The following is a 24879-nucleotide window of genomic DNA, read 5'->3' as shown; positions in this document are numbered from 1 at the left end:
TGGCTAACAGGAGAAATCCAATCCATGGGCTAAATCTCTCTAATTAATAGACGTTTTCAGGACCTCCACTGAACTTTTAATGCAAATAGAATGATTAGAAGTGTATTATTTTTCTTAAATCAATCAGTTCCTGAAGAAGGCACCAAACATTTTGGTGCTATGCTGGGGCACTGGCACAAAACAGAGCTATCCAAGTCCTGTCCATCAGCTCCTACACACCTACCTACAGGTACTTTAAAATGCTGTTACCAGTTTCCCAAATCTCAGCTCATGTGGTGCAGGAGACTCTTGGTTCACTCCAAATGCAGGGAAGGGTCTCAGCTGCATCCAAAGCAGAGAAAAAATTGGAGCAAGAGAGGAGCTGTTTATGGTCTTAGTCCCTATGGAGAGGAGCGAAATTTATTTTTTCAGTAATTTGTGGTTATGCCAGCCTTCCCAGACACATGGCAAAGCATGTCCCCCCATTGTTTGCACGGACAACAGCTGAGACTGTGTAACTTGGCAAAGCCCCACGCTCTGACATTCCCCACAAAGCTATCTCAGCCATCCATCAGAAGGTTGGGGGAGGCTGTAAAATGAAACCTTCCTAACCCAGAGGCAGCCCTGCTTCTGGCTATCTAGAGCCTCCCACAAGGCAATGCTTTTTCTTGTGATGCAAGAGCCTATCCACCCCGTGGGGAGGGCAGGGGTATCACACCCTCTTCTGACAGAAAAAACAATACATTGTGACCATGTGTTCACTGGGGGCAGGAGTTAATACACTATAAGTCAGCATGGGAGAGGAGAGCAGACATGACAAACAGCCTGGCGAGAAGGAGCCGGCGTGTTCCAGGCTGAGAGCTGGCGAGGGGGATCCCGGCTGTGGTCAGCCCATGGGAAGCAGTGCCAGCTCCGGCACTTTGCCACCACGCTGATCCTCACAACAAACACTGAGGCTTCGTCCCAGTGGCTGCCAGATCACTGCTGGCTCTCACTGCCTGCACGCTGGGGCTGCCAGGCACAGGGAAGGGAGACTTCTGGGCTCACCTACACCGCTGGTCCCTAATACTTAAAATCCACGTGCCACTTTATATCACATCTTCCTCGACGCACGAGCCATAATCCTTGGCATTCCCATGCTGAGCTCCAGCTGCTGAGCTCAAAGGAGAGCTCTCCAAAGGGAGTGTGCTACCCCTGTGTTGCACACAGCCAAGAAGAGCCAAACGGCCTGTCTGACACTGCATGTCAAGGGCAGAATGCAGGTCCCACGTCCCGCTCCTGTGCGATCAGAGAGCAACGAAGCATCTCCCCACCTTGCCCTGGCATCCTCCAGCCATTCTCACAGGTGGAGGTGTCAGTCTACCTGGCCATGTGTCCTGCATGCAAATCCTCCCCCTGAGCCTGCTGCTCACACAACCTACTCTGCCTGTCGAGCTGTTTCTTCAGCAACACATTGGCACTTGCCAAAGGCTGGGTGAAGCCTGTTGGCAGAGCTTCCAGGAGCTGTTTGCCTCCCTCCCTTGCCTGAGGTGAGCAGGAAACCCCATCCCAGCACCCGACAGCTGGTGGGACACAGCTGGTGCATCACTCACAAACATGAGCTACAGGAGGACAAAAGAATGAATGTAATGATGAGCAGAGACAGGCAGGGAAGCTGAGATATCTGCTTGTGGTATTAATGACTTGCTCGTGCTACTGTTACCAAAACCTTCTAGCCCTGGGGATGGTTTGACTCTGGGCTGGTTTGTGGACCCTTTGGGCCAGGGCTTTTCTTTCACAAGGTGTCTGTGTGGTACCTGACACAGTGAGGCTCTGAGCACTCAACTGAGCTCCGGGCACGGGATCAACAGCACCATCAGTTTTTTATAAAAATATAAGGAAACCTCAGTTGTATTTGACTGACTTGTGAACAGACCTCAGATGAACCCAAGAATTACTAAGTATGGCTTGGAACTAAACTTCACTCCTTTCTTTCTATCTCTTTTAAAATAATACTACTAATAAAAGAGACTGTAAGCAAAAATCACACAGCTGGTGCAGCACTGATATTCTCTGGATGAAGAAAGATATAAGTACACATTAAAAATGAAAATTAACTAAAAAAGAGCTCAAAGCTCTTTGGATATATTTCCTGAAATTTTGTTTTAAAGTCTTTTCCTCTAGCAGGGCTTAGGAACTTCTGAAAGTATTCCATGCTATTTGAAGTTTAATACAATCTGCAGTGCAGATATTTCTGATTGTGGCTACCCATCTCCCACAATGTAAGAAAAGCACAGCACTTGCAGCTTGATGTTTCTTGAAGCAGCTCTATCTCCTGCTCTTCCCATGGGTCATTTCCTTCAGTGACAGCTCAGCTCCTTCCTAAAGATGAACCAGGACTGACACATTGTCTGTGCATGGCAAGACAGAGTAACAACAGCTTCTCTCACTCCTTCCCCCAGCACGGTGCTGACCACAGCCCTGCTGCCCTCACACCAATGGGCCCTTTTTTATCCTCTTTTTTTTTTTTTTTATCAGCTGCTCAACTGAACTCCATAAAAATCCATAAAAACATCATAAAAGCCATTCTTATCAGCCACTGCATTGGCAACACCGAAGGTTTAAGCGACCAGCCACTTCAGACCCAGCTCTCCAGCCCACCCCTAAACCACTCAGATCTGGAGATGTTATTCCAGCCTCCCTTGTGCATTGGACTTCAATCACAGCTCTCCCCCAGCCCACTCCCTCTCCAGAGTTCCAGGGCCTGCATGTTGGGATGCACTCGCCTCCCGCATCGCTGATACTGGGCAGGGAGGTGGAGTCAACTGCTTCCGCGACAGACTCACCATGTCCCTCACAGCTCTGCAAAACTTAACTTCCCTGGAAGGATTTCAAGGTCTGACTCATGTCCAGTTCTTCTATTTTAATCATTCCCTCTTACATCATTCTCAGAGGCCCACGGTGTCACATGCAAACTCCCCCAGCCCCCTGCTCCTCCTCAGCTCAGCATTTCACCCACCGCTGGTCTCCCCAAACAAAGCTAGGTAGAGAAATATGTGTGATATCAACTCCTTCCCTACCCTCCAGAGCATTTACCAGCTGTGGTGGCACCTAATAAGGGCTTCCAAGTGCTCTCCCCTGCAATGACAACACTGAGATAGCACAGGAACAGCAGCCACGCCAGCAAACGTGGGGATGGGAGAGATGGGACAGACCAGAACAATCTCTGAAGGCTCACAAACACCCTAAACCAGCTGGGAGACAGCACCAGCCAGGAGATAAATGTTGGGAAGGGAACCAGGTCAGTTGGCTCCTGCTTTCCATTCTCCCAGTGATTTCCTGAATAACTCTGGATGTCACTTAATCTTTCTGTTCACGCTTGGAAGTACAAATCAGCAGCATTGGTCCATTCAAGATTTCTTATTAAACCTGATATCATAAAACAGGGATGGAGCCCAAACTCTCCGAAGGAGCTAAGCAGAACAGTGGAGCTCATGCTCAGCCATGTAATCCCTTCTCTAGATCCCAGCCTAAATGTCTCCACACTGAGAGGTTCCCCGCTGATCTCAGGGGAGCCCCTTGCTTGTAACAGTGACCGCCAGACAAAAACCCTTGCCTGGAAGATTACAAATCTTGGCCAGCCAACAGCTGGAACGCTGCAGTGTGCTCTGTGCAGAACTGAGGCAGAGAGCAGAGCCCCTGCACCTAACGACAGTTGTTGTGTTTGTTTTACCCTGGCCAGTGAGTCATGGTTACATCCACGGGCCCTGCAGTTATTCATCACGGGGGCTTCTGGTGCAACCAGCCCCTTGCAAAACCATAAGATCTGGTGCAGATTTCCACTACTCCCCAAAAGAATCTGCTTGACCTGTCCCCATCCCAGGCAGAGAAGAACAGCCAGGATGGACATGGCACTCTCGGGATGTTTGCATGGCTTTTTCAGTGGGAGCACCAGCAAGTGGTAGGCGTGGGACTCCCGGGAAGCATGTTTTGCATGCAAGAGGGACAAGGGGAAAGCACTGGATTTTTCCGTGTGTGGGTGAGTGGACGTTTTACAGGAAGCCTGTGAGTACAATGATGTCCAGAGGTCGAGACAAACTCAGATTAACATGAAGGACAAGGTGCAAAGGCAATGAGATAGAACAGAGCTCCAACGTGTCTGATCTCTGTACTGATTCCTGAAGCGAAAAAAACTTTATCCAGTTTGCTAAAGGAGACATGCAGAACTGCTTGGAAGAAGGCTGATGGGGGAAAGGCTTTATTTCTGTCCTTTCCTTGTTTCCTTTGCTTACTTCAGCATTTTCCCCACCTGCTCTTGCTTTTTGATACAGTCAGAACAACCCTCCTCGTTCTTCTATGCAGCTCTGACAGCTCCCACCTTGTCTTCAGCCCTACCTGCAAACACCTCCTCCTCCTGGCCAAGCTCTCACACCTACCTGGTTTCCTTGCTCCTCAAACATGTCTTCCCCTGATCTGTCACAGCACCAAGGACAAAAAGGTTCCTATCCAAAACTGCACTTGCATTACACAAAGCAGGATGGGACAAGGGTTGGAGAGAGTCACAGTAAGAAGAAGCAAACGGGATGGGGCTGGTGGGAGTACAGATCAGGAGATGTAACAGAGCGAGTACGGACACCTGGAATGTTGCAATCATGGCTGGCAATTAAAAGGTGCATCCAGGGAAGAGGCTGGCCAGAGGGAGGACAAGGGGGGAAGACATTGTGGAAGAGAATCTGAGAAGTGTAAGAGCCAAGGGAGCATGGAGATAAGTGTGAAAAAGAACACGGAGTGGGCAGAGTGTGGAAGAAAGGAAGATAATGGTATCTCTATCTTCGCTTTTCTTCCTGCTTGAGAAGAAAGACAGGGAAAGGTTTGTTTGATCTCCCCTTTAGTTCCCATCAGAAGACATGGAGGGACCCAGCCAAAAGCCAGATGTTTTCTTTCCAGTTTCATTCAACAAAGTCTGCATAATAGACGAGGAAAAACTTTACCGGCCTACCCATCTTGCCCCTCTTCCCAGGAACTCCAGGGATCCCCTGCAAGGAAAAAAAACACAGAGAAAAAAAAATAATAATACGTCTGGTTGAGAAAGCAAAGGGCCAACCAACAATACAAAACAAATCAAGAGGAGAAAGGAGAATGCAAAACAGGCTAATGACTGCGGCATTGTTCGGGAATCAAAATGTCAGCTACTCGCAGTCAGCTGCGAGAGCAGAAGACAATTAACCTTCACCCATTAACTATGGCCTCCCTGAGGACACGTGCAGGCAGCATCCCCACCCAGGGCAGCAGGCTGGGGCTGTGCTTAGCAGGAGCAGTCATTAAGCTACTGGTCTGGAACCGAGTGAAGGCCACCGCCGAGGCAGTCGCTGCAGAACTTGTGTTTGTGTTTCTTATTTAGTTATACAAGCATTAAATCAGCGTCGCTACAGAGCAGGGCAGTCCCCTCCCAGGCAGGCACACACACGCTCAACTCCCACATGCTCCCGGGGCCTCTCGTTTCTGGAGATTGCATTTGAGGGAGAAAAAGCTGGAATAGAACAGTCTTCGTCTTCCAGCGACATTCTTTAGGAGCTCTTGTGGTGGGAAGAGCTGGGTCCTTGGATGGGAAGAGGGCAGGTGGGTGGGGGATGTGGGGGCGAAGAACAAAAAAGCAAGGGAGGTCCTGCAAAGCTCTGAACACGTGGGTTTGGGGAAGGGATGGGAGGAAGGGAGGACACATGGGAACAGCAGCCACAGCTGCCTGCCCCCACCCCAACTCAATCCAACTGGAAGGAAAGCCATTGACAGAAAACCCCAGACACTCTCCCTTCCAAGAGCCAGGCTCTTTTCAGACATCCCCAGTTGGACATCCAAAATGCTGAGACAGCGTGGCTGGGATGTCACTCCTGTGGGAGCAGGGAATTTCTACGTGCATTCTCCCCACCCCACCCCATCCCACTAAGATGAACTAGCCAGTGGGAGGAGGAAGGCAAGCTTTTAAGTGCAGGAAAAATATAGAAAAACTCCTCTCTAGTCAACAGCGAGATCTGATGGCCCTGCCTGAAGCCTGGGTTCTCCTGAGCTGAATGTCAGCATTATACAGGGACACAGGGTAGGAAGAGGCTAAGGAAGGCACAGTTAAACATGAGGTGTGCTCATATCTTTCCTCAGGAACAAGGGATAGGGAAGGTTACATCAGTCTCTGAAGAACTGCATTCAACCAACACACCAAGGTTTTCTTCACAAAATACTCACTCGTTCTCCATCAGCCCCTGGCAGCCCAAACAATCCTGGGAGACCAATATACCCCTAAAGGAAAGAGGAAACAAGTAGTCAAAATACATTTCTCCATTAGCTTCCAGTCAGTCTGTCTTTCCTGGACAGCAGAGCAACCTCCAGCGTTGGTCAATGGCAGCCGTGATGAAATAAACCTTGAGGCAAGTGTATATGCCCATGGACTGCATGGTGCTGGCTTCCACGATGTAGTCCAAGGGCACATACCCTCACACCAGGGATCATGAGGACTCCAGGCAGGAAGAGGCCAGCAAGAAGAGACCTTACCTGGGCTGGCTCTAAGTGTACCTGAGGGAAATGGAGCTTGGTTCAAGGTTAGCAAGAGTGAGAGCGAAAGTAATCCACAGGCCTACACCTCGTTTTGTCTCCCCAAGGGCTCTTTCCCTGCCTTTGGCACTCATTTCCAGCTGTCCTGTTGTACCAAGCCCTTTCTGCTTGTATTCTGTCACCTGGAGGTCGCACAATGCAGCCCCTTCTGAGGCAAACTCCTTTTCCTGGCACCAGGGCTCCGAGGGGAGCGAGTCCTGGCTCTGCCCAAAGCCTGTCCCCGCACACTCTGTCACACCACCAAGACCTTGTGCAAACCCCAAAGCACCGAGGGCTCTGCCTGGGCTGGGAGGGGCTGAATGTGCCATTCCAGGCTCGTTGGATCCATATGTGAGGCATATCTTGTGCATCCAGACCCTCTGACACCCAGCTGTGAGGAAACCTCCTTTGCACCAATGTGTTTCACATAAAACCTGCTCCTTCCACACATTTCTCTGTGGCCTTGGGATCCTGCTCAGACAAGACACGCTGCATAACATGCCACGTTCCCCTTCCCTTGCCACAATGGCAGTCTTGTGTTTAATCCCTTTGCTCAGCAGTCAGGACAAAGTTACCTTGTGTGCTGGGCCCCTGCAAAGGACTGATTTGTGCCAAACATGCCGAATCAAGAGGAAGTGGATTTCAGCAGGGCACCTCACTGTTATACAAGAGCCAAGTGCTAACACTGATCTTCTCTCATCTTTCTTTCTCCATCATCACTAAATCTCTTACTGCCAACACCACCAAACTTTTTCACCAGTCCATCACTCCCTTCAGGTTGTGTTTCCTTTAGGGATAATGCCTAGCTGGGAAATACTGCTACATTAAAATGATCCTGTCTGTCTTTGTCTCCTGAATCCCAAACCAAATTACATTACTCCTGAACTTCTTCCTGCAGAATTAAAAAATAGAGGTGGAGGATGGAGAAGAGTCCAGAGCTGGCTTACTTAATCCACAAGACGTGCACATCTCACCCTAATACCCAATTCCGACTGACTGCAGCTGAACTGAGAAATAGCTTTCTTGGGTATTTACAAATATTTCAGTCCTCAGCACTCAGGGGTGCAGAGTGGAAAATAATTTCCAAGTCTGACATTCTGCACATCTCACACATGATAATTACACAAGGTCCTGGATAGGGCAGTGAAAGAGATGCATCAAGGAAAAACTTCAGCCCTTGCAGTAATGAGGTGAGCAATCTGTGCTCTTGGATCTTCCTCTCTCCTGCAGGACACTGAACGTGCCATCTCCCTTCCCAGCTCAGGAATACAGCTAGCTACAGGGTCAGCATTTGTTTATTCCTTGCAGTTTTCCTAGTGATGAAAGCCAGCTGGTTGAATTTACTGTATATAGAGAAAGTATCACATGTTAGAGAAATGGGGGATTTTATTGGCTTTGAATCTCATAGTGAATTTATAATTGCAGGAAAAGAACAAAATGTGATTAACAAGAGCCTTAAGTGGTAATAAAAAAAAAATCCTTTGCAGTAAGAATAAACCCCCAGCAATTATACTTGGTGAGCACAAGCAGGCAGGGAGGAGATACTGTTTGTATTTGCACATGGCTTCAAGATGCTGGCTTGCTGTTCTGCATGATGATATAAATCACTCCCAAACCAGGACTGTACCCAAATGAGCCCATGTGCAGCGTGGTCCAAGACCACTGAACCACACTTACTGTAACTGAAGAGGCCTTGGGGAGATGGGGCTTGCAGGCTCTGGTAGGAATTTGTAAGCTGTTCTTTCCCCTCCTGCAATGTGAGCTCTGACTTTATCACCAGCACTCTACTGGGGAACTTTGATCACGGTAGATTCCATGTTTAATTCAAAAAATTTAGCAGTGCTTCAATAAACAAGCAGTGCACAGCTCAAACCCCCTGAATCCAACAACTTAAAGCAACCAGTTTCAGGATTGCAAAATCAAGTATAAAGTTTCTTGAGGAGGCTTTGATAAAAAACAAGCAGAGAAAAGGCAAATGAAAGGCTGCTTACCCGAGTGCCTTTTGGGCCAGGTTCCCCTATGGGGCCAGGTAAACCCTAGAACAGAAGGGAAAAAACAAAGACAAATGTGGACAAGCTTTAACTTAAAATAACGAGCAGTGCCAACCCCCCAGCACCGTCCCTGTGTGGTTCTGCTTTAAGTGCCGAGTCCAAGGTGCATCAACAAAGGAGAAAAAAAGGACAAAATGATACAAATAACAAATCTCCCATTGTTGGTGAGCTGGGACCCGGCAGAATCTGAGACTGCTGCACGTAGTGAGCCTTCCCGGGGGCTGGAGTAGAGATTTCTGGTCATAAAGACCACAAGGGCTGTGGCAGTGGGGAGCCCAGAGGTTGCATTACATTTCGGATGTGACACACAGCGATGCTCTGTGCTCAACAGCCCTCCTTTCATTTTCCTGCCTAACTAAACACATCCATAGCAAATGTATTCCAATACCTGTTTAGGGAACACTGATGCAGTGAGAAAGCCTCTCTAATTTCTGCAGCCTAGAAAGTCACTTAGCAGTGCAGGCACTGTGATATCTCTGACCCTTTGCAGCACCAACAGCCGTGGAAAGAATTGAAAATACATTTCCCATTCTACTTCTATGCCTGTTGCTGCTCACTTAAAGTACTGCAGAAGAACAACACTGTAAAAATGCAAAATGAATTTTCATGTTTATCATCTTCTAGCAAGTTTCCAGATCACTTTTTTTTTTCTAGTTCCAAATGTTGTTGGGGTTTTCTGGGACAGAAAAAAAAAAAAGGTTAAATCCATATTTTCTTCAGTTGGCAGCACTGCAGGCTCAGCTTGGGATGTGAAATCGGGCTGAGCTCTTTCCTGGCCCCTGCACTGTTGCCAAAGATTTCAGGCATCAGGGTGAAGTTAACAATCCTGCCTGTGATGCACAAACCAAACCCGAGCCAAGCACTCTCTCCCAGGGCTGCAGAGCCAGCACAGCTGACAGGAGTAACAAGTAGTAAAATCTCAGTAAAGTAAACAGCTCTGATGCTGGATACACACAGCATTGAGATATGCTGAAAAAAGCTGCCTTAAAAAAAAAAAAAGAAAGAAAAAATGTCACTTTCCCGACCCAAACCACATTTTAAGAAGGTATTTCTGTTCTTCGAATGTCAAGGCACAGATTTCATCCTGCTTATCTGAAGGGCTGAATTGCTGAACAGCATTCATTAACCTTGTCTGTCCAAAATACCTTGGACCTCTTCTTGTTAGTCATCTAACATGCACTCACACCTAGGAGACTCTTTGGCATGGACATCTCTAAGAGCCTTTCAGGGTATGAATGGAGCATTTAGTCAGGTGCATAAAGCTCCCATCCAGTTCTGCCATCTGCACTCTCCAGCATGCTAAGCAAGGTGTCAATTCAATTTTCAATTTAAAATGGGTCATACATTATTGACAGTCTGAGGCAGGGGGATGTAGACTTCTTCTGCAGATCTAATTCACATTTAATCCAATAACCTGGAGACATCTGTGTAAAAATCTCACATCTGAACTCACGATAAGCCTGAAAGACTCATGACAGAGCCCTTGGGCTTTTTGACATCTGCCTGGTCTTTTAGCTTAAAGATAAATGTGGTAGGATCCAACATTTAGTGCTCATTTTAGAAAACCATGACAATCTCATTTCACCACAAAATGTTACAGAGCTGGATCTCTTGCCTCCAACAGATTTCATTTAAGGTCTTACAAATTCTTTCTCTTTATTTCCTTTCTACTACTCAGCATCTTAGATCAGTAAGACAGCAAAGTGTCAAATCTTGATTCATTTTCCAGTGCACACTCCTCCATTCCTGTAGCTGTCTTTGTGAATTTCTTTTCCAGAATGCAAACAAAGGCTCGCTTTACTCTCACTATCTTCCTGCGTCTGCAAATGTGATTTATATATTTATGGCCCATGCCTAATTTTACAGGTGTTTAGATATGTGTACGTTAGTGCATTTTACTAGTGAGAGTTCATCTAAATCTTCTTCTTTGACAATACACTTTTTTCCATCCCAGGTTAGCAGCTTGCAGGTGTGTTTCTTTGCTCTGCTGGTGTGGGGTTTTTTTCCCTGTTGTTACACTGAAGCAAAATTTTGTCAGAATTTGCTGTAGAAATTCAAGTTTTATCTATCATAGACACAAAACATTTCCTAACAACTTTTCAGATTTGAAAGACGACATCATTGATACAGCAACTTGGGGAGGGAAGAAGGAAAATATTCAGAGGTCAAATATTCAAATCCTCAGACATTTTCTAGAGGTCTGCACTGTCTTTAGCGGGGCATGAATTTAGCAGGGCATATATTTAGCTACCTGCACACCCAAATCCCTAGTCTGTGCACAGCACGATGAGATTTACTGCACCTGCCTGCCAGGATAACCTTTGGCACCTGGACTTCCAGCTGGTCCTCGTTCTCCCTTTGGAAAGAAAAAAGAAAAGGCACAGAAGGTCAGGTGAATGTCCCACTTGGGAAGCATTTTTAGCTGCTCCATTCTTTGAGCTGGGGGAAAAGGAGGTGGAATGAATTAACCTGATGCACATTTACAGAGAGGAAAAAAATATTAAGGATAGATAGTGGAATAAATTAGTGAGGGGGGGGAAACCCAGAGAAGCAAAGTCAATAGGATCCATGCACTAAGCATGGCTTTCTCCTTCCCCCTCCATCTGCAGGGAAAGCAGCAGATAGTCTGAAACAAGGAGGCTAAGAGAAGGTGTAAGGCTGCATCTATATCTGGCATATGGAACCGTTTTACTGCTGGGGAAGCACTGCCAAAATTCTTCAAAACTAAATGGATTCATGTATAATATCCTTTAACATTGCTGCTAACAGGGCCTGCTATTCATTGCCTTTTTTTTTTTTTTTTACTGCACTGCAAACATCGGATTTAACCAAATAAAGAGGGGGGAGAAATGGGGAGAAGGGGAATGGGCTTCAGGAAGGGAATTACATGTTAGTACTTAACATGTTGTGGTTGGTAAACTCCAGGTGAAATTAATGTACAAAGACAAATAAAGGGGGAGGAGATTAACCTGGTATTTCTTCCCCCAAGTAAACTTAACATGGTTGAGCAATAAAAATTAGAAATTAAATTTGCAAAGTCCAAGGCAGTCTCCTCCCACCACGCTGCTGATGCTGGGTCAGTGTCTAGTGGCAGCACCGGAGCTCACGGCACATTCCAGAATATGCTGAGCTCCCTAGAAGGAGCTGGCTGTTCACACTGAGCAGGCTGCACCAGAGCCAAACTAGCACCAGTCAGCATATCCATCCCTCCTTAAAGTTTCAGTGTTGGGAACTGGGAAAACTCACCTGGTCTCCAGGGTGACCTGGTGGTCCAGGGTAGCCTTTATATCCCTGTCAAAATAGGATGGAAGAGATGAGTATTAAGAAACAAAAATATAATGAAATAATCTGTTTTGGTTTCCTCTTTGCAGGTGGGAGTAAAATTCTGAGGAGAAGTAGGATTTTAGATATGGGGTAGCATTACACAATCAAGCAAACTTTTAACGTGCTGCTTTGTGCTTGCATTGCCCAAACCTGCCAGTGTGCCCCCCTGGGGTCTGGGGTGGTGCTTACTCCAGCAGGAATTGCTCCATGAACACATTTAGAGTGGTCTCTATGCTCAGATCTGTCTATTTGTAATCTACACCTTGAGCAAAGCTATCCTTAATCCTCAGGAAACCACAGGCCTATAGGATTAAATGTTGGCTTTGGGCACGTTGGGGACTACCCAACATGAGTCACTCGTGTTTCAGAGCACTCACTCTCACTTTAGAGCCTGAAATGCCACAGGAAACACCAAAACAACCATTTACTGTCACAGGAAACTTCAATTCTGTTTCTACCTTGAACTTGTTCTAGCATCCAGTTTTTCTAATCTAATTATTACAAGATATGACAAGATCACATCTTGTCATGGTGAGATGACAATGGTGAGTGAGCTACCTCTTAACCTGCTCTCTCTGCTGAATTACTTAGAATGAGTTTCAATCCAGCTTGCTTGCTGGCAAGTGTTTCAGGCTTCAAATCATTCTCGCAGGTCCTCTGTAAACCTGCTTCAGTTTGTCAGTACTTTTTTTTGGGGGGGATGCAGGCACTAGAGAGGGACAAGGGCAGTCTGTTTAACTGCAGACTGAGCACTGTGTTTTCTAAGGGCATTTGCTTTCTCCTGGATTTACCCAGAGGTCTCTTCAAACACAGAGTAAATTCTGCAAGCGACAGATTTTTTTTCCCTCTTCTTTATTATCTTTCTTCAGCTATTTAAAACAAACTCACTTCCATCGAGCCGGGTCAGAGCAGATTAGAAGATTATACTCAGTTACAAAGATGACTGTTTAACTGGGCTACCAGCAAGATTTTAAAAAAAAAAAAAAAAAAAAAAAAAAAAAAAAAAAAGAGCAGAAAATTTAACTTGAAACAAATGTAGAGAAAAAATAAACAAGGAACAATCCTTGCACAAATACTACAGAAATAACAAAATGATTTCAGGATGGGTTACAACTAATTGTAACTCAGTTTCCCTGCTGCTCACCCTGTCCCAGCCAGGGCTCTGCCACATGAAACCCGTGGGGAGCATCCCTGCTCTGGAAACCATCACCATCAGAACCTGGTGTGACTGAGCACTTGGCCTTTTGCTCCACTCAACAGATGAACCTGGAACTGTTTCTGCCTCCAGGTCCACACCTCTGCTTAACAGCTTTTTTATTCTTCCCATGGGCCATTCCAGACCTGCAGCCCGAGCCTTCCCTGGCGGTGGTATGCAACACTCTCAGCCGTGCTGGCCACTGCCCGCTCCCCTCTGCATTCCTCCTTCCTTATTATTGCAGACATTTTGGCCTGGAAAGATGTTGATTCCCTTTTCACCAGTTCTCTCCTGCTTGATCTTGCTGACATACCGTGGTCCACACTTTGGATGGAGCTGCACCTCCTGACAAGGTGGTGGCTGACCTGAAAGACCATTTGGCTACTGGCGGGCCCTTGTTTGAATCACCTCGAAGGTCCTTTCTCCAAATGCTGCTGGAGCACTTCAACCAGGGGCTCCTAATTGGAAGTGCCTCAGCAGCTCTTGGTGTGGGACCAGCAGACAGGACTCCCTGCCCCTCTCCAGGAATCTGCCCCATGAATACAAACACTTAGACATGTCTCACTTGCTCCACTGATAAGAAAGAAGTGCCTGGCTCGGCTGTTCCAAGCCATTCTGCTCCGAGTGGGTCCCTGCAGGACAAGTGTTTCCAGCCTGCAATGTCCACCCAGAGCAGCTGGTTGGTTGATGATCCCTTGAGATGCTCAAAGCAGGTCCTGAACTGAAGTCAAACATTGCATTGCTATCCCTACAGTCACAGGAAGTGAATGGCACTTAGGTTAAATATGTAGACACTGTTGTGTCCTACTACATATCCTCCTCACTACATATACTGAGCTTTGGGAAGCTTCAAACCTGTGTTTCTTCATATTACACCACAGTTATTTCTGCCTCAGGTTAATTATAGCGAGGAAAAACCAGAAAAGCTCGTGTGTACTAAAGTTGGCTGCAACGTGAGATTATTTACCTGCTAAAATCCTCTTCAAATAGCGCTAAAATGACAGGGCAGAGGGTATGAAAACAAGTGCATTTGCTCTTCTATCCGAACACTTCCTGATGATTACAGGGTGCTCAGCACAAAGGGCTGTGATTTAGAAAGGAAATTGTGCTCCAGTGAAGGATTTACTCATCTGTGATGATATTTATAATCCACTCTCTCCTAGCTAAAAGGGATCATCCTGCACTTTGGTAGGAAACATGAGGAGTAAAGAGGCCAGTGAATGAGACCTGCATAACAGGATGTTTTGGAGCACTGACCACTTCCCAGCTCTGTCTTTACTCTCTGAGTGACTCTAACGAAGCTTTTCCTTGTGTACTTTGCTATAACTGTTTTCTCCTCTGGAGCAGTGATGCTGCTCTGCTGAGATTATCTCCAAGGCAGCTGTGCTCTGCAGCCCCCAACCAAAAGCCAAAGCCCACAAACACCTCAGAGGCACCAGAGGGACAGGCAGAGGGAACAGCCAAGTCCTGCCACCCTTCCCATGTCAGCAAAAGCACCACTTGCTCTCCTGGAGAGGATGAGAATTACATCTGCTGCTTCAAAGGCAGTTTCATCTACTCATAGACATGTGCAGGTAAAACAACGTTGGGGGTGCTCTGAGATCCACCTCTCCAGTCCTCCAGAGTACAGCTCTGTCTGCATTCCCAAGGCAGGCACTGCATTGCCAAGGCAGGCACTGCATTGCCAAGGCAGGCACTAGCCAGTTGTTTCATTTAGTGGGAAAAGTATTTTGTTTCCCCTAGTGAAATATTTTGCCTGTTTCAAAGTTTCTACGTGGTGCTTTCAGATCAAAGCCCTGAGAGCACTTTCCACAGTCCCTCCATGGAGTGAGCAGGAGGGGTGTCCATTTCCAAGGTGTTGCTGTTTTCCAGTAGCCAAGACATGTTGCCCCCCCCCCCTTTCAGCCAAACACCAGCATATTTTTATTGGGAGAATGTCAGCAGGGAATCCAGATTAAAATAAAAAAACAAAAAAAGATTTTTTTCCAAACATTTCTCCAACAGCTGTAAATTTTTCCTTAATGCAGGATGCTAATAAAAGCCAGGTTACACCAAAACCATTGCCAGACTAGTGCTACTGGGAGGTGGTTGTTTTCAAGCTGCACCAAAGGAAAAATTTCAACCTCCAACTTGCTCATTACTTGAAGAAACAGAAGCATACCCCTGCCTTTGCCCTGTCCTGGGGGAGCTGAGATCAGATGTGAAGGCCATGTGGTGGACTTGGGAATGTTTGTTCAATCTCCTATTCCTTCTCCATTTTTCCACTATTGAGTCCTTGCACTCCTGACATTGCATTTTGCTGATCGTAACCACAAGGTTTTGTTTTATGAGCTGTTATACCAGGAAAATGGTATTCTTTGCACCCTATTAGTTAGAACTTGTTTGTGACAGCAAAAGATGGGTAATTAATCACTCTATTACTCCCACTCCACACAGCACCCCAAGCATGACCAGCCTTGGAGTGCAAAAATAAACTCAGCCCCTACTCTTGGCAATTATATCAGAAACATAAAGCATACAACAAATAAGCATGGAAAGGGAGGGTTTCTTTCAGCCTCCTCCACACCTTCTTTCTCTCCCCAGAGTCTTAAAACATACCTGAGTAGGTGTTTGTGTGCAGCTAATTGGCCTGAGGAACAGTATATCATAAATGGCCCATTGAATGATGAAGTGATTGAAACAAGATGCTAATTTTAACAGCTCAGCTTAGCTATGGCAATATTGGCTTACTGAAAAGAGGAGTCATGTCCACTGAGCCCCACTCAAACAGGTCCCTGTAGCAGGTCCAGCTTCCAAAAAATAGAAACCAGCCTACCAACACAGCCTGGAACTGGAAGCTCAACTGAAATGCCCTTGATACACCAAAGACCTGAGCTCCAGGTATGAATTGCTGAGGTATTGCTGTGCAGTTTTGAATGCCTGGATACAGGCACACACACTGCTGCCTCAGCAAGACAGGGATGGATCTTGTGCTTTATCCCCACATACCCTTTTCTTGGCATAAGTATGTTGTTCGTGATGTTAATGATGTTGAAGCATCAATACAGAAGCAAATAAAGTAAAACCTGACTAGTGCTGTCAGTCTCCAAGCAAAACAGAGAGGGAAAGCATACAGATACTTTTTTGAAATGTGCTTTACCAGGATAAACAGTCAAGGTTTCCTTGGAATGCTAAACCTGTCCTGAATCCAACCTTTGAGTATTGCTGCCACTTGTAGATCCATTTAGTTAATGCATTGGTGCACCAGAACTAAATTCAGCTTGCTGAGGAAGACCCAGTGTCAGGATGCAGAGGGTCGTGGAACACAAAGAAGGAACAGAATCTGTATCCAGAATTTCATTTCATATCTTACATAGTCTTGCTAGTACAACTTCAGATGGTTACTTCAGCCTATCTCCCAGGCTATACACCTGTGAAACAGGCATAAGACTCTTTGGATGGGTGCTGGGACTTAATTAAATCTTTTGGGCAGAGGTACAGGAGAAAATGTTAAAATAGAAACACTGATCTAAATGACTAGAAAAGAACACTCTTACCTTTCTACCAGGTGGTCCAGGGAACCCAGTTAAACCAGGTAAGCCCACGTCTCCCTGCAGGAAGCAAGCAAGTTCAATTAGTTTTCAGCAACATTTTCCCTGTGCCCAGTGTAGTTACTGCAATTATTTTCCCGACACCAGCCCCCAACTATTGATATTTCTGGTTCTAATCACAACTCTTCAAAACTTGACTGGTTAAGAAGTGTAGATTTAAACAACATCTCTATTAACTGGCTCATATAAATAATAACCCCAGTTAATTAATGGCAGCTGCTGCTGGAGTCCAGCTTTTCGCCAGCAGAATGAATGCGCTTTTTTTCCCCTCAATGATCTCATTCAGTCACATGCTCCTTTCGCCTTTCAATAGGCATTGAAATCGCCAAGGCAAGGAAATTTTAGCTTCTAAATGCAGTAAGAACAACAGGTACCTCCTGCCAAGTGCTGTGACTGCGCTCACACTCTGCTACTGCACTGGCTCGGCCCACGGCTCCCATTCGGATGGTGCTGACGGTGGAATTATTTAACCTGCCCATATGACACGGACTGAACCTTTGCAGGCTGTGGTGGGTTTGTTCAGTGGCCTGTGCTTTTGAAAAGGGATTGCATCACATCCCAGCTGGCACACCCAAGCCATCACAGAGCGGATGAGCACACTGCTGTGAGAACTCTCCAACATCCAACCCACTTCGGCCCCCTCAGACTAGGATCAAAAATCCCTTGAGAGTCTCTAACACTGTGCTGTGCCTGCTTACTGAAATTCAATGATTTTCAAGTATCTAGCTTGAAAATTAGGCATCACTCCAAATTCCTGCTGGAAACTCCTTACTCCTATCACTGCTAACTGGAATAAAGCCTTGTTAACACAGGCTAAAGGTGATCTGGATCTCTCCTTTTCTTACACCAACCATGACTGCAAAAAAACCATCCCACAGTCTGCAGGTGGACGATTTCCATCTGATGCCACTCCAGTGTGGTGTACCAGAAATTTCAAAAGGCATCTCGTGCTGTTAAGTTAAAAGCATCATTTCAGGCTTAGCCTTCTGAATGATTTCTAGCACCACCTTCCACCTTACAATTGAGTGGCTCTCTTTCGCTTCATGGAGGCATCTGGTTTCAAATGAAGGGCCCAAGCTCCTCATGGCTGATGCTTTCTATGAGCTGTGTATTTATAGCAAGACTTAGGGTGAAAGGAACAGAATCAGGCTGCTGCCCTGGGCATGAATTAACAAGTATTGTGCAGGCACCACTGAAAGAACTAATTGAGGTAGATGATGTGGAGCCCTGATTGCCCCACTGTTCATTTCTAGACTTCTGTGAGGGCTTGTTGCCTCAGTAAAAATCACTCATCCGTGAAACAGCAAAAATGGGAGTTGTAACTTATTGAAAAGAATTAGCAGAACTCTGATCCTTAACCACTGCTAAACCCAGAAAGCAGCTACCCTTCCCAGCTGGGTGCTTGGTGTTGGTTTGAGCAGCCCTTGGTGGAAACCCTCACCAGGGCCCATGCCTTGGCAGAGCAGTGGTTTGGGAAGCCTCTACCTTCCCCCACCAGCGAGACCAGCAAGGCTGCTCTCGCTGCAGCAATCTGACGGGGCTGCAATGTGGGGCAAAGCACAGCTCCTTGTCAAGAACATCCCTTCTTTTGCCTTCAAGGTTTTTATTCCTCACACTGGGATTGCCTCTTTTCTGCAGCTGCGTGCTCAGAGCTGGCACGGTGTGGCTGTACCTCAGGTGTGCTACTCGAAACACTGGGCTCAAGCAGGCAAGTGCCTGCAGCAGCAGGGACTTCAGTTTGGGATGCAGATTGGGCATTAAATGGATAAACACTTGGACAACAAAAAGCTGTGGCAGGCAGCACTTCAGTGCACCACAGTCAATGCCTGGTCTAAGTCTTATTTTCCAGTCTTAAGTCTACTTGAGCAGCTGTGATGTTTGTGGCTGCAGTACAGGCTCCCTCTGTGTGTATAAAAAGCACGCAGTGGTCTTGGTGCCTGTGCCCTCGGGGTGACATCTTACCTTCTGCCCGTTCCGAGCTTTTCCAGGCGACAGCCCAGGATCACCTTTCTGACCCTGAAATTAAAAACTCACATTAATAACATAACCCAAGGACTCAGCCCACAGATGTGGTTCTGCTTCCACCGAGCCTCCACATTAGAAAAACATTTTGTTTCATCTCTGTCTTGCCCCAACATCCCAAATGTACTAAAGTGGCAGGAAATAGCTCTTTTGCTGGGGGTGGTTTTGGTGAGTGATTGTTTCTGCTAAAGAGTTCAGTTTTAAATAGTAGTTGACAGTATTAAATTGGCTAAAGAAAGGGTAACTGGAAGGAGGCAGTGCCAGGACTTTTGATACTTATTAGACCAGACAGCTGTGATTCCTTCCTTGTCTACAACTACCATCACAAAAATAATTACTGAGCCTATTAATGTGGCTAAACCATCCTTCTCAACAACTCACTAGATGCTGTTGCTTTTTTAACTGTGAGGAACAGATGAAACTGTAGAGAAAGTTACACTAATTAGACACTCCCAACAGCCAGAGTAATTGTGAGGCTCTCAGGCTGGCAGAAGGCAGCACACTTGACCTTAAGTGGCAGTATTCTTTATTTTCCTTCTTAACAACCGTGACGAGAGAAATGACAATTCGAGGCTGTGATCTTCCGACAAGCACAGGCTGGAATTTCAGCAGCACTTGATTGTCTAATTCCTATAGATACCTTTGAAAATCCCAGTTCAAGTTCTTAAAAGGTGGAAAGGTGCACCTAACAGGGGGAGAGGTGCAAGTAGGAAAATCTAGAAGAGATTTGAAGCATGCCAGACTCTTTGGGCTGGGCAGAGGTAAGGCTTAGCACACCAAACAGCTCAGGTCTGTATAACAGGACAGGTATCCCAGGATCAGTCACTGGCTATTTAACACTCCCAGAACCATAAATCACAACCTCTGTGTGTCACATCAGCACAGGGGATCCAAAACCAAGCACAGGACAGTTGTGAGGGTTAGTTAATGCCTGTCAAGTGAGGTGCTTGGAGGGAAGGGGAGACCCTACAAAGGAGCAGTATCAGTTACCAGCTGGCATTTCTCATTACCAGCACAGAGGACCAGTTACAGCCAGCTGAGCTGCTTTTCCATGCAGCGTCACTGCAACTACACCCCACAAGTACTTCCCACCTTGCAGAGTGTAAATCTCCCTCCTCCTCCTCCACCACAAGCTGTGAGGCTCGGGAGTGAGACTGCTTGGCTCTGGACTGTAGGGAGCACTGCTGATTCAAGGCAGATGCATCTGCACAAATTCTGAATGAAGGCCGCCGGGTTTCCAAACAGTAAATGAAGTCATGCAGATAATCTTGCTTTGCATGCAGCTGTTATCAGGGCAATTCTCCCACTCTTTGAGCTTCAGAGCAGTCAGTGGGTGCTACCACAGCTTGGAACAGATTAGAACAGTTCTCAGGATTGCAGGGTGTTCATTTCTACTCTGCAAAACTCATTTACTGCAGCAGGTAGACACCCACCACTCTCCCTAAATCTTGCCATGTGCTCCATGCAATGACTTTGAGCCACGTAAAGGAATACAAGCCTCTTGCATTTTTCCCTGGGGAGCTCCAGATCACATTAGCAAAGGCTCTGCTTGCATTGGTTCTGTGTTGAACACTGCTGAGACCATCACACAGGTGGAGAACTCAGCCATGGCCAGGATCACGTGGCCCCAAGATTAATCAGCAAGATGGCAGCGAGACCAGAGGGAATAGATGCCTGGATGTGAGGGCTGAAATTGAGGATTAATTGCTCAACTCTTCCCACACAGCAATGGCAACATGGGAATTAACCTAAGCCTTGTTCATCAGCAAGCCATAGCACTTTGCCCACAAGCTTCTCTCTTTTCCATCCCAACTAACTGAGAACACTACTTTCCCTTGTACAGGAAGGAATTATTTTCTTCTGTGGTTTTTTTCCCCCTACCTGGGAGAAGTCCAGAGCTGTGCAATTTAAACACCTCAGCTTTGCAATCCCACTAATAGTATTTTAAACATCGGTGAGCCAAACTGATGAGCTATCCTGGAGAAAAACCATTCACTAAACTGAAAATCCAACTTTTTCAAGTGCTATAACAAGAGATTTATCCAGAGCAGCAAGCCATACTGATGCCTGATGCCAAAAGCCTCCAGCAAACCCAACTTTTGCACTGACTTTTGAAAACACACCTGTCTGACCTTTCTCCCAGTCCCAAACTCTATTGGGGCATTCTCAGAGCTACATCCAGTCATTAGCAAAAACAACCCTTCTGCCCCACCAGCAAGTTATAGGTCACACAACCAACCACAACCCCTGCCCAGCAGAAGTCTACAGTTATTTAAGAGGTTATCTACAATAATTACTCTCTGCTAACTAGATGCAACAACAGTTTTGCAACTGCCAAGGCCAAACAAACAATGCAAAAAGTGGTGAGAGGCCCCCCTTAAGCAGTTTCACATTACAGATTGCTGAGCTAAGCACCACGGGCTGAATTCTCAGGTGGCAGGAGCGGGTGCAATGCCACTGAAGTCAGTGGATCCATGCCCAAGCAGATCAGCAGGAATTTGGCTCAGCAGCTACAAACAGCTCCATGGAAAAGATCAGCTCCCTAAATCTGAGGAACTACAAGTGCTCAGTTCCAGCGGTGAGAAGAAGGTGGGCTTTGTGCAGGGTTGATTCTGAAATGCAGAGACACAACGCTGGTGCTCACCAGTGCAATACAACCAGACAGGAGACACACACAGGCACCCACATCCCTGCAGTGCCACACCACAGCCCTCACACACGGCTCCCTGACCTCATGAGAGTGCTGGTAACTCGGCTGATAAAAATTATGCTCCTGGGCTCCTTCCTAAGTGACAATGACCTGGTGTTAATCATTGTTTCCAAGCTGTATCTGCCTGGGAAATTTCAGTTTCCCTTCTTGGATTGCTTGTTTTTTTCCATAGTATTAACTGCTATTTAAGGAAGACCAAGTCCAGCAGACACTTGAAGGCAAGACAAATTCTACTTGGGGCTGCTCTGCTCTGTTATCCAGGCTGAGTTTTCACAAAGCTGTAATTTAAGCCACGGGCTGGGTCTATTAACAAGATCCCCATCCCTGGAAGTGTTCAAGGCCAGGTTGGATGGGCCTCTGAGCAACCTGGTCTAGTGGAAGATGTCCCTGCCCATGGCAGGGGGATGGAAAAAGATGAGCTTTAAGGCCCCTTCCAACCCAAACCATTTTATGATGATTTTATGATGAAGACATCAGGTCCCAGGTGCAGGCTTAGAGGCATTTAAGAGGGTGAAGTACATCTAAGAGGGTGAGATACAACTTTTTTGGGCAAAGTCCATTTTCTGAGACTGGTATAACACCAGAGAAGTGAAGGGAAGGAGGGAAGTCAAAAGTTTGGCACCTGATACACCTTCCAAAAAGTGTTTCTTTTGCAAAGATCATGCAATTTTGGCTTACCAGGCTCTCCCTGCTAGAGATGAACTTATGCCCAGGCCTGGGCTGAGCTCCAGCTCTCACATCCCATTGCAAACTTAATACTCCTTTTGACAAAGCATCATGTAGAACATCCTAATCCTGCAAAGGGTGGCTGGACAAAACTGAGATATATCACACAGCCCTGTGACACCAGATCTCTGCTGACTATCACAGCTCTGCATCCACTGAGGGCTTCCTGCTGCCAGACTGTGCATGGAGATGGAGGAAAAATGATTATGGGAAGATTTAAATTCTATTAGGTGACCAACCAAATAGAGCTTTACAGCCAAATGATGATTTCTGACCAGGCATTAGGTTAAAAGTGTTTTTGAAAAAAAATCCTATAGCATAGAAACATAGTTTGACTCTACAGATTGGACCAGGCAGGATTTTGCAGGACTGGAAGTCAGATAAAAGAACTTTGATTCGACATATAAAACTCAACAAGTGTGATCTGGAAGTCATTGATGGAGAATAAATGCAGAACACTAAGATGTAGAACTTTTACAGCCTCACTTCTCAGGCCATATAACTCCACTGTAGAATTTAAGCCAGCTGCTGTTCACCAGCATGTCTCCGGTGCCTAATTTTTAATCACGTGGAGGCAGCATGCCAAGTTTCCAGAATCTTTTTTCCAGAGCATCAATAGTGCTCATAACATCTCTGCCTACTGATGAGATCATGAAAAGACAGGACTATAGCTTGTACCTTTCTCTGTGTTTGGCTGAGACATCCTACAGCTTCCCTGGTACTGGAAACCTCTGTTAAGCATTGCCTCCCAAAACTCCACTGTTCTTTAGTCCCACATAGGTGTTATAAAACAGAAATCTGTTTCTGTGTAAACAATCACACCAAAACAATCCAAACCAATTTCCCAGGAAATTCACAGTTTTTAGGTAACGCAAAGCTTTATACACAGAATGAGCTGGGAGTTAAAACACCTTCTGGAAGGGTTTTGCAGCAGATTAGGTCCCTTCCAGAGCCACTTCTGTGCTCAATCCCAGGCAAAGGAGGGGGTCCAACTGCAGGGGGTGACTCCCACCTCCAAATCCCACCCAGGGGGAATGTGTGTACAGGAGAAAAGGACTAAACACAGGGCTCCTGGCACTGCAGGAGGAGCCTGTGAGCCCTCATGGGAGAGGTGAGGGCATCTAGAAGGAAGCAATGAGATCAGTTTGGGAAGACTGATAGAGATCAGAGTTCCCATGAACTCAAGAAAGAGAGAGGAGGGAGTTTGGGGTGGAGGAAAGCAGAGGAAGATGCTGGGTGCTGCCAGTTCCTCCTGCTACTGTCCAGACCCAAAAGTGGAGGAGTAAGCTCCAAAATCCAGAGAAGAGAAATGAGAAAGCAAAAAAAAATCCAGAGCTGGTGAGGTTCTGGAGTGGGAGGATTCCATTGTCCTTGTCTCAACACAGCAGCTTGCTCCCTGGCACAGGCATAGCTTAAGTAGGATCCTAATTAGGCAGCCTTTCAAATTTGGGAGAACCAAGGACAAAGGCACAGAGAAGGGTCTCTTTGAGTGCAGGAAAAGGCCTTGGATGTGCTGCTGGAGGGTCCGTGTGAGAGCAGGAGGGAGGGAGAAATGGCTTCAGCTACTGCCTTTTTGTACAGAGCAGGATAAAAGCAATCTGTCCTTCCCCTGGAATGCCCTCTGAGATGGGAAGGCAAAAGCTCCTCGAGCCAGCTCATACTTACTTTGAGTCCTGGGGGTCCAGGTGAGCCGGGGTTTCCGTGGGGACCTGGGGGACCCTAAAAAACACAAAAAAAGCCACAAAAAAGAGTCAAAAGGAGTCAGTGGGAATCAGTTTTAGTCCTGGAGCAGCAGAAAGCCTGTGGCTGTGCCGTGCCAGGCTAACCCAGAGCACCAGTGCCCGTGCCCTGGCAGGGGGATGGTGTCACCAGGACCCTCCCTGACACCCTCAGAGGGGGAATCCAGAGATTCCCCCCGGCCCCCACGGAAGGGGGTGTGTGTCTGTCACCACGAGACATGTCATGACACTGAGATAATTTGGGTAAACCAAACATTCCACAGGTCAGGGGAGTCCAAGCTCCGCGAGGAGCCCCAGCAGAAAGGGACGGGGGCAGGCAGAGGGGAGAGGAAGTGTGCGGGGGTGTTAATGATATTTTTGGGTCAAAATTGAAGAGGACACAAGTAATTGCTAAAGGGAAATTGTTCAACTCTTTGGGATGAACTCATTTCCCCTAGAAAGCAACCAGATTTTTGCCTTTAGAGGTTGGAAAGAGAATGCATGGTCAGACAGTAAAATGGGGAACAGCAGTAAGTCCCTGTTTAAATCCTTAAAATCCATATTCTACATAGCTAAATCTCTATTTTTTTCTTAGGTCTCACAAGCCAGTGACACTGTCAGAGTATCTACCTCAGATCACACACAGCAGCATCTCCTTTTACATCGTATTTTAAAAGCACTCTGCATATTTTCCAAAGACTATTTAAGGAGTTATCTGGAATAGGCAGCTAAGAATAGTTTATCCCAGGATTGTATACAGCACAGGAGATCTGCAAACCTTTCAGGCAGAAGTAATAATAATCTTAAGTCCCCTTGAAAACGTTCCTGGGAGATGAAACAACCTGAGTATTCAACTCCAAGAATTCTGCCAAGAACGTGTGTGAGATTTATACCACCACGAGGAGCCCTTGCTGTACCCTCCAGTTGGAGGAGCACAGGCAAGGGGATAAAAAGCCACTCAGGCACTTTCTCAGCAAGTATTTCCAATGAGCATTTTGGGGCC

At 46.5% G+C, this 24879-nt stretch overlaps 1 protein-coding gene across 1 annotated transcript in view; it reads right to left on the bottom strand.

The window, feature by feature from the left end:
• Window positions 1-24879, bottom strand: part of COL27A1 (collagen type XXVII alpha 1 chain) — a 146427-nt gene that overhangs the window by 89862 nt on the left and 31686 nt on the right. The window contains exons 5-12 of the mRNA XM_017810351.1: window positions 23824-23877; window positions 18663-18716; window positions 16647-16700; window positions 11838-11882; window positions 10894-10947; window positions 8532-8576; window positions 6196-6249; window positions 4950-4994 (exon numbers count right to left, since the gene is read on the bottom strand). Of these exons, the coding sequence (XP_017665840.1) occupies window positions 4950-4994; window positions 6196-6249; window positions 8532-8576; window positions 10894-10947; window positions 11838-11882; window positions 16647-16700; window positions 18663-18716; window positions 23824-23877 (405 nt within the window). The remainder of the gene's footprint in view (window positions 1-4949; window positions 4995-6195; window positions 6250-8531; window positions 8577-10893; window positions 10948-11837; window positions 11883-16646; window positions 16701-18662; window positions 18717-23823; window positions 23878-24879) is intronic.

This window comes from Lepidothrix coronata, unplaced genomic scaffold (assembly GCF_001604755.1).
Source record: "Lepidothrix coronata isolate B3197 unplaced genomic scaffold, Lepidothrix_coronata-1.0 Scaffold28, whole genome shotgun sequence".
Lineage (NCBI taxonomy): Eukaryota > Metazoa > Chordata > Aves > Passeriformes > Pipridae > Lepidothrix > Lepidothrix coronata.
Note: the sequence above shows the minus strand (reverse complement) of the source record. Positions and strands in the feature narration are given on the sequence as shown.